Genomic DNA, 10,005 nt, shown 5'->3' on the forward strand with positions numbered 1-10,005 from the left:
GGCGTATACAGTCAGGAACAGGCAGCCAAAGCTGTTTTGGCTGACTGGGTGAGGTGAGGAGGGGGCTAGGTGTCAGGGTGAAACCTGCTGAGAGTCATGCTCCACAAAGGGGTGCATCTGTGTTTAGTGATGGGCAGCATGACATCCTGGGTCCTAGGGCAGGGGAAGGCTGAGGCACCAGGTCATGTTCTGATCAGGAATTTATGGCCAGTGGTTATCCAGAAACTCAACTTGTTGTTCTGAAGCTACTGTGGGTTTTCTTGTTGTTCCTCATTGTTTCTGACTTGGGAACTCATCCTCTCTTTGGTCATTTGTTCTCTTAATGACATCACCAATTTCCTCCCACCTCCCAATGCAGTGGGAAGATCAGCTTCTATACACTGCCACCTGCCACCCACACTTTGCCTGCTCATCTCAGTGCTGAGATCATTAAGGAGATGACTGAAGTCTTTGACATTGAGGATACCGAGCAGGCCAATGAAGATACCATGGAATGTAAGTGGGGGCAAGTGGAATGGCCTGCCCAGCACTTTGTCTTGCCCTGGGTGGGAGCCACACAGACCCAACAACAAATCCCATGTTTGATCCCCGCCCCTGCCCTGGCCCTACTCTGGCTTTGAGAAAATTGTTTAACCAACTCTAAGCTTAATGTTTTCTCCCACAAGGTGGAGAGTTCTAATCTGGACCATGGGGGTGGTTGTGGTCTTTTGGTAGATAGGAAAAAAGTCAGCAAAGTACTATGTACACAGTGGGGTGCTCAGGAAATATGAGGGTCCTTTCCCTATCTCTTGGAACCTGGAATGGACTAAGACACTCCTATGCAAAACCCCTTCTCTCTTGTTGCCCTAGGCTTTGCCTCAGCCATTGCATGTCCATTTCTAGATTTTCATTCTTACCCCCATTGGCAGGGAGACATCTGAGTCACAGAAAGGTGATACTTGCTGAATGGTGCCCGGTCAATGGCAGGCAGAGGTGGCATTTAAAGTAGCTATTCTGCCCTGTGGTCTAAGACAGTCCTAGCCCAGTGTAGCTAAGTGGTTAAAAAATGGATTGCCTGGATTCAAATCCAAGTTTTGTTTCTTGCTAGCTGTGTGATGCTGCATAAGTTACTTAATTTTTCCATGTCTCAATGACATCATCTGTAAAATGGGGACAGTGGCACTCACCTGATAAGTTGTTCGTGAAGACTTAATATGTAAAACCACTTGGAGCAGTGCCTGGCTTATAGTACATGCTTGGTGAGTATTAGGTGTTATTAAGATGATCATTTGCTGGGGTTCAGAGGTGTGGCTTTCAGAAATTTCTGTAGGAAGTTTGTTCTTTTCAGATACTACTATTTGCAAACTTGGCTTATGGCTCCTCCCCCCCCCCCCCATCTCTATCTCACCTAGGAAAGGTGCCCAGTGTTCTCTGGACCTGTCTGGGGTAGTGGAAAAAGCCCTAGCTGGCCTGCCTTCTGGTTTCTCTGTTTCTCTTGAGGGCCACTTGCTTTCCTTCTCTGGGCCTTTTAGTGTCCTTGGAGTTTAGATGAGGACAAGGAGACTTGCTTTCTCTAGAGTTTATTCTCCATGTGGCTTTAGGCATGTCCATTCCCTTTCAGAACTTTACTTCCCTCTTCTACCAAGTGGGCAGTTGGGGGAGAATTAGAGCTCACGTTCTTATGATGATGCTTGACCCTGGCTGCATGTGAGGGCAAAAGGGGCTCCATCACTGAGAATGTGCTTTGGCAAAATATTGAGGTCTGGGAAATTGAGGAGAGGGAGAAATTAATGGTGAGAGTTTCCTAGAGGAGTTGGTCCTAGTGTTGTATCTTGAAGAGTGAGTAGGGATTAGAGGAAAGGGATAGGGGCAAAGTTTAGAAGTAGGTGGGATAATGTGGGCCCAGGGCAATGGGTTACATTAATGGTTTTCAGTGGAGACCAACTCCAGGCAAGGGGCCAGAGTGAGGGGGAGAGAGGCCTGGTCCTAGGGAGGGAAACCCAGTGGCTGCCATTTACTGAGCAGTGTCTCAGACCAGTGCATTTCAGGCATCCTCTGCTGTGACAGCAGCCTTATGTCATAGACTTGTGGTATTCTCATTTTCCAGATGAGGAAGGTAAGGCTCCAAGAACAGCTCCCAGCAGGTGAATTTAATCCTCACATGCCTTTAATCCTTTGACATGTGTCCTCCCAGCAGGAATGAAAGAGTCTTCCTTTCCAACTCCCTTGGGCAGTGTCCACATATCCTTTCCACTGAGGCCTGATCAGTGGGGATCAGGGGGCTGGCCACAGGAAGGAGCTAGGGCCCTGACAGTGGTTTTGGTTGTGTTAAAGGCTTGGCCACTGGAGAATCAGATGAACTGTTGGGTGATGTGGACCCGCTTGAAATGGAGATCAAGTGGCTCCATTCTCCGATGATGAAAATAGCAGATGCCATGGAAAATAAAACCACCGTGTATAAGGTACCCGTCCTCTTTATTCATAGCAACCCTCTCCTCTACCCAGGGCTCTGGGAAGTGGTTGGTCCCTTCTGCTTGGCTCGCACAAGGTTTGCCTATAATGGTGGGGAGATGTAGGTCATTCATTCACTTCCTGTGGGCTCCCTGGGTGTCAGGTGGTGTGCATCCTTTGCCAGGCAATGGCAGGTCCAAGGAAGAGGCATATTCTCTCAAGGAGCTTTGCCTGCCTGGCTCCAGCCTAGAGAATAAGTATCCCCATTTGGCCACCCAGTTGTTCAAGTTGAAAACCTGGTTATCCTTGACTCTTCTCTCCAACTAGCATCCAGTGTCCCATACAGTCAGTAAGTCCTATGGCCTCTGTCTCCTAAGTCTCTTGAGAAACTATCAGCTTCTTTTGATCCCTACCCATTCTATAACCCTAGTCTAAGCTTCTAACCTTTTCTCACTTGGACATATGTCCCATGGTTTCTAATGGCCCAGTCTGACCATGTCACCTCCCCTGTTACGGCTCCCCAGCAGCTACATGATCAAGTCAATATGCCATGCTATGACTCCTGGAAGCTCTTTTCAGCTGCTTCTGCTAGTCCTCCTATCTCTGCCCTTTGAGAGGTCGCAGTTTAGTGAGTTTTAGATACAGACATCTGTACTGTTATGGGAGACACACAGTCTGGAGGTGGGGGCAGAGGTTGGGAAAGCATGGATCTGAGGGCTGTAACTATGCTACTTGTGAATCAAGGAAGTCTTGCTGGAGGACTTGATGCTTGCGTCACCTCTGGGAGGCTGAGGAATTCTCTGGGCAAGTGGCAGGGGGTGGGGGGCAGCAGCCGATGGCTAGGAGCTCAGCCAGTGCTTATGCCGAGGCCCAAAAAGGAGATAGTGTGGTGTTTTAGGGAAATCGTTTGTGGTGCAGAGTGGTTGGAATGAGAATGGAGGCAAGGAAAGATGAATCTGGAATCAGATTACAGCAGTCCTTGAGTTTGACTTTAAGCCATGGGTATTAGGAAAACACTGAAAGTTGGTTATTTTTTTCTGTCAAAGCATTTTCCTTTTTTTCTGATTTTATTTAAAATATCTTTTCCTTACATTTATATTTCGGCTAGGTAATATGTGTACACGGCATAAAATTTAAAAGGTACTAAAGGGTATGCAGTGAAAAGTTTCTCTGGCATCTGTCTCCCAGCCACCTTGTCCCCTCCTTGGTGACAGACTTGAATGTCCTTTCATAGCTATTCCATCTTTATGCACACACATATATATGTGTAAGGAGATACAGAGATCTGTTTGAGTTCAAATAATAGCATAGTATTTATATTATTCCATATTTTGCTTATGTCACTTACAAAATCATCTTGTATTGTTTCACATGTTTACTTAAAGAGCTGTCCTTTCTTTTTGATGGCTACATACCATCTGGAAGGGTTTCTTAAGCAAAGAAGTGGCGTGGTTAGGTTTGTGTACTATAGGTATCACTCTGGTGGCCAGAGTAAAAATCAGGTTAGAAAGAAAGGGAGCAGGGTGGAGGCAGGGGTTCAAGGAAGGAAACTGTCATCTGTATTCTATAAGAGATGATGAGGCCTGCACTGAGGTAGTGGCAGGAATCACGCCATTCTCATCCTCACACAATTTTAAACATTCCCCTGGTGCTTACAGGAAAACCAGTGTAAAGTTGTGTGTTTAAGGCCATCCTCTGGTAATACTTCTTAATGAGCCCATAAGCCCCAGGACATACCATTTTTCCTCAGGGACCTATAGTAGTTCCCCACTCTATGCTACAGGTTTCAGACTCAGGTTCAGGGAACCTGAGTAGGACCACTTCATTATACAACTCTGGGAGATACCATTTAGATGTGCTATATTGTGAATGGTGCCCCCGGCTGCAACCCCAGAATTGTGTAGTTTGGTAGTCTTGCCTTTTCTCCACTATAGGGAGGTGAGTAGTCATACATACATATAAGCATGACTGCTAGGGTTCGTATTTATTCCACTATTTACTAGTTGTGTGACCTTAGGTGCCTTGTTTGTCATAGCATTGTTACAAGGATTAAATGAGTTAATACGTATATGTGTGTGTGTATATATATACACACATGAAAAGATGTTCAATATCACTCATCATAGGGAAATACAAATAAAAACCATAATGAGATATCACCTCACATCTGGCAGAGTGGCTAAAATTAACTCAGGGAACAACAGATGTTGGCGAGGATGTGGAAAAAGGGGGAACCCTTTTGCACTACTGGTGCGAATGCAAACTGGTGCAGCCACTCTGGAAAACAGTATGGAGATTCCTCAAAAAATTAAAAATAGAACTACCCTATGACCCAGCAACTGCACTGCTAGGTATTTATCCAAAGGATACAAAAATGCTGATTTGAAGGGACACATGTACCCTAATGTTTATAGCAGCACTATTGACAATAGCCAAATTATGGAAAGAACCCAAATTTTCATCAACCGATGAATAGATAAAGCCGATACAATGGAGTACTACTTGGCAAAGGAAAAGAATGAAATCTTGCCATTTGCAACAACATGGATGGAACTAGAGGGTATTATGTTAAGCAAAATAAGTCAATCAGAGAAAGACAAATATGATTTCAGTCATGTGGAATTTAAGAAACAACAGGTGAACATAGGGAAAGAGAAGAAAAAATAAGATAAAAACAGAGGGAGGCAAACCACAGGTGACTCAAATACAGAGAACAAACTGAGGATTGCTGGAAGGGAGGTGGGTGGGGGATGGGTTAAAGGGGTGATGGGCATTAAAGAGGGCACTTGTTGAGATGAGCACTGGGTGTCATATATATGAACCGCTGGATTCTACTCCTTAAACCACGACTACACTGTATGTTAATTAACTTGAGTTAAAAAAAAAAAAAGGAATCATCATAATACCAATTGTCATTAATCAAGTAACTCATTTTTTAAATTTTATTCTTGTAAAAGCCATGCAAGCTACCCATTGTCTATCCCATTTGACAGATGATCAAACTGCAGCTGAGAGATTAACTGAAGCACCTTCTAGTTTGTGATAGAGCCAGACTTGGAGCTTAGTTCTACCTGTTCTTTTTTAAGTTTATGTATTTTGAGAGAGAGAACACAAGCAGGGAGGAACAGAGAGAGAGGGAGAGAGAGAATCCTAAGCAGGCTCTGCACTCTCAGTGCAGAACCCAACATGGGGCCCAAACTCACAAACCGTGAGATCTTGACCTGAACCGAAATCAAGAGTCAGATGTTTAACCCTCTGAGCCACCCAGGTACCCCAGGATTCCTATTCTTAAGCAAATCTGTCCCTGCCTCCTCTGTAGAAGTCTTTGGAGGACCCAGACCTTACTGTTGTCCCTCTCTCTCTCCAGATTGGAGATCTTACTGGGTATTGCACCAATCCAAACCGTCATCAGATGGGGTGGGCTAAACGCAATGTGGACCAACGCCCCAGGAATAATAGCACTGTGGACATCTGCCCTGTGGACCGCCGTCCAATGCTGCAGAGGATCATGGAGACAGACCCCCTGCAGCAGGGCCAGGCTCTGGCATTTGCCCTGAAGAATAAGAAGAAGATGCAGAAGCGTACTGGTAGGGGCACCTGACCATACCCCTCTTACCCATGCTCCAAAAATGCCCACTTAGGCCTTGATTAGGGGCTCTTGAGCGAACATTTACATGTGTCCAGCGCAAGGCTAACCCTGGTTAGGGCGCATAGGTTTGGAGGCTCACCTATTAGCACAGTGGTTGTCAAACTTTATAGCTTATTATTAGAATCACCTGGAAGGCTTGTTAAAACGCAGATTACTGGAACCCACCCCCAGAGTTTCTGATTGAGTATATTGGCCATAGCACTTGAGAATTTGTGTTGCTAACTGGTTCCTGGTGGATGCTGATGTTGTGCCTCTGGGAACTACACTTGGAGAACCTAGTCTGTGTATCAAATAGCTACCATTTATGTATTAGCTGCTTTCTACGGAATTTACAGATTATATATAATGTTTACTTTATCAGTAGGCAATGTACTCAAAATCTGAAAGGTACAAAAGGATATACAGTGACATGTTTCTCTCCTTCCAATCTCCTAGTCATCTAGGGCTTCTCACAGAGGTGACCAGTTAATTTCTTCTCATTCCTGAGATAGGTACATAGGCAAATAGCTATATATTTTTTATTCTCTTTTTCTATGCAGATGCTAGTCAGCTGATCACACAGTTTTGCCATATCATGTTTCCATTTAATATGTAATGTAAATTCATAAAAGAACTTCCTCCATTTTAATGGTGGTCTGTTGTGTGGTTGGCCAGTTTAGGTCTTCATGCTGTACTAATTTTCACTAACTCATTGCAAGCCTTATCCCGTTTGGTAAGTGAGGAAACAGGCCCAGAGACATTAAATGATATACTCAAGGTAAAACAACTAGGATTTGATGGAGCCAAGATGTAAACCTAGGATTTATTGACCCCATAAGCCCAGTTCTTTGCTCTTGGCCTGGTTTCACACTGAGTCCTGGGAATCCGGAGATGAAATACCCTTGAACTCCTGGTCTTATTATAAGGGAGTGAGGAAGAGATAAGAAAACAGACATTGGTCACAGACAGAGAAAGAAGAGTGGGGAAACCTAACCCAGCCTGGTGAACCTAACCCAGATGGTGGTGGGGTAGGGATGATCAGAGAAGGCTTCCTGGAGGAGGTGTTATCTGAGGGGAATCCTGAAGAACAGGCTGGAGGCTGGAGGATGGGAGGTGAGCATTCAGGCTCAAAGACCCTACTTTATGCTACCCCTTTGCTGTGAGAGCTTTAACGGTAGTAGCAGAGTGCTAAGCTCAACACAGTAAAAGAAAATTGCTGTTTTGATACTAGAAAGGAAAAAAAAAATACCTGGAGCCCAGTGAGTCTGACACTCTGAGATAGACCCTATGTTGGGGTGATCATTTCACAAGTAGATAAATGAGTCTACCTGTGAGCTTGTGCATTGACTGCCAACACCCCCCCCCCGCCCCCACCGCCCAGTTGTTTTGTATAGTGGTGGGGGTAAGTGAGCCAGTTTGGGAGTTTGATGTAGATCAAGATAGATATAGGCCAGCTCTGGCAGGCCCTCCTGCTGGCAAGCCACCCATTAAGTGAATGCTTGTATTTCTCCCTTCTGCAGATAAACTCGCCAGCAAGTTGTCTGATTCCATGATGTCTGTCCTCGACCTCTCTGGCAACGCTGATGACAGTGCTGGTGACTGATCGACTAATCTCACCCCCCTTTCCCCTCCAAGCACCAGTTCCAGTGGGATGATGGAATACAGATGAAATGGTGTGCTTCTCCCTGAAGCACCTGCATATTAAAAGAACTCCTCCCCCACCATGTCCCCTTCTCACTGTTCCCTCCATTTTTCAAGAAAAAAGAGTCCCAAGTTGCCGGAGCTGGCAAACCTAATACTCTTTATTTAACCCCTACTCTGTTTTTCAAGGGAAATAAAATTATCAGCAGATCCCTGATGCTAACAGTTTATCCCCACCTTGTAGGTTAGGATGGTTAGAAGACTGACCCTCACAAAACCCTCTTGAATAGCTAAATGTGCAACTAGAGGTGAGGCTTTTGGTAACCTGGTGGTCCCTAGGAGGGTGATGATTTCTTTTTCAGTCGGCAGCGTATTTCAGTAGCCAGCCATTCCTGTGGTGGGCTGTAGGCTATTCATCTTCCTCCCACCAAGTCTGCAGATCCTCTTCTGTGTGGCAGTGACAGTAGGGGGAGAAGTGATGAGCCTTGTCTGTGGAAGGGTCTGGGGATAGGATAGAGAGAAGAAGAGAACACAAGCCTGGCTGTGAGAAACACTACCTTGTTTACATGAAGGGAAAACAGGATGCTTGTTGGTAGCATGGCTACATGGCGGGGGGGGGGGGGCAAGTCACACATTCGGGCATTTCTAGGCAGATTGGGTTGGAGGAATCCCCTGAAGTGAGACACTCTGGCTGGGCCCAACCCTTGCATGATCATTTCTCATCTGGCACCAGCTTTGAATTCTGATTTCCGTCATTCAAAGGGATCTGGTGCCATTAGCTGCTGTATTAGGGGTTCATTGGTTGAAGTCACTATACCCCATTAAAATATAATTAGCCACCTGCTCTGGGAGAGCCTACCCCATCAGACAAAGATAGTGTCAAGGGGCCCTCAGAAAGGGACTGGAGTAGATGGCAGCAGATAAACAATCTTACTTTACCAGAGTTTGGGCTGTGCACATGACATCTGTCCCAGCAATCTACTGGGAACAGATTTGAAGGGATTGGCTGTTACATCACTTCAGTCTTTGTCCTCTACCCCAAACTTCCACATCATCTTTGGATCCACAGCCACATCTTAGTCTTGCCTCATGCTGTCACTCCCTAATTTGCCTATTCAAATCCTAAGAGCAGAATCACATGATGGACTGGCGAGCCCTTGGCTGCAGGCTGATTGGTGGGGAAGTGCAGACCACTCCTGCATTCTGGGGCAGCCAAAAAAGAGAATTAAGTACTACTTGAGCACACACTGCACCAAACCCTGGAAACCTCTTAACTCCTTTAATCCTCAGTACAGCTCTTCCAGTAAGGGGTTAGTCTCCCCATATGAAAGATAGGCTAAGGAAGTTGTTAGGATGTACCCAAGACATAGTAAGTGCCAGGATTGGAACCCAGATATGATAAAAAACGCATGTAGGTTCTTTCCTCTGCATTGTGCTGCCTCCTTAACACTGATTAAATGCCTACTCATGTGCCAGCTTTAGATACATGCTTTTTTCAGTAAAATAAGAGTCTTACTAAAATTCTACTTCCAAGTCCCTTTGCATGGAGTACAACTTATTTCACAGTATCTTATCAAACTCTCCTGGCAGGTAAATAATGTTACAATGAAAAATTGGATCCCAGGATAGCTAAGGCCATTTTAAAACTTATATGGCATTTCATTGAACTTTGTGACATTTTCTAGAGGTGTCTGGGTGGCTCAGTTGGTTGAGCGTCTGACTCTTGATTTTGGCTCAGGTCGTGATCCCAGGGTCACGGGATTGAGCCGTGTCAGGCTCTGCACTGAGCGTGGAGCCTGCTTGAGATTCTCTCCCTTCTCCTATTCACTCCTCTCTCCCATTCACAGTCTCTTTCTAAAATTAACAAAAAATGAAAATGTTTTCTAGTACTCCTAAGAGATACTGGAAACTAAACACTGGACATACGAGGTATCTCAATGAGTAAGAAGGAGCATGGGAGGAGCACCTGGCTGCCTCAGTTGGTAAAGCATGCGACTTAATCTTGGGGAGGGGAGTTCAAGCCCCATGTTGGGTGCAGAGCTTAATTAAAAAAAAAAAAAAGCATGGGGATGTGATTTGGCCTAAATCAAACAGAAGAACTAAAGTAGTCATGTCGGGATAAGAATTTGGGACTCCAGATTCTCTACAATGTATCACAACCTAAAAAAAAAAAAAACCTCTTTCTTGAGTCATTTCCCTCATGTAAAAAAAATACTAAGATTTGATGTATATACAATAAAGTTCACCCTTTATAGTGTAAGTTATTTCACTTTGGACAAATGTATACAGTAGTGAACTACTAATAC

At 45.0% G+C, this 10,005-nt stretch overlaps 1 protein-coding gene across 1 annotated transcript; it reads left to right on the forward strand.

The window, feature by feature from the left end:
- The first annotated feature begins 6 nt into the window (after positions 1-6).
- On the forward strand, positions 7-7,916 carry LOC121026752 (guanine nucleotide-binding protein-like 3-like protein). Its single transcript, XM_040469525.1, has 5 exons — positions 7-53; positions 359-495; positions 2,314-2,441; positions 5,798-6,017; positions 7,579-7,916. The coding sequence occupies exons 2-5, from the start codon at positions 438-440 to the stop codon at positions 7,659-7,661; spliced, it is 489 nt and encodes a 162-aa protein (XP_040325459.1). The 5' UTR covers positions 7-53; positions 359-437; the 3' UTR covers positions 7,662-7,916.
- Positions 7,917-10,005: the final 2,089 nt, after the last annotated feature.

Source organism: Herpailurus yagouaroundi, unplaced genomic scaffold (assembly GCF_014898765.1).
Source record: "Herpailurus yagouaroundi ecotype Mexico unplaced genomic scaffold, PumYag 152980, whole genome shotgun sequence".
Classification (NCBI taxonomy): Eukaryota; Metazoa; Chordata; class Mammalia; order Carnivora; family Felidae; genus Herpailurus; species Herpailurus yagouaroundi.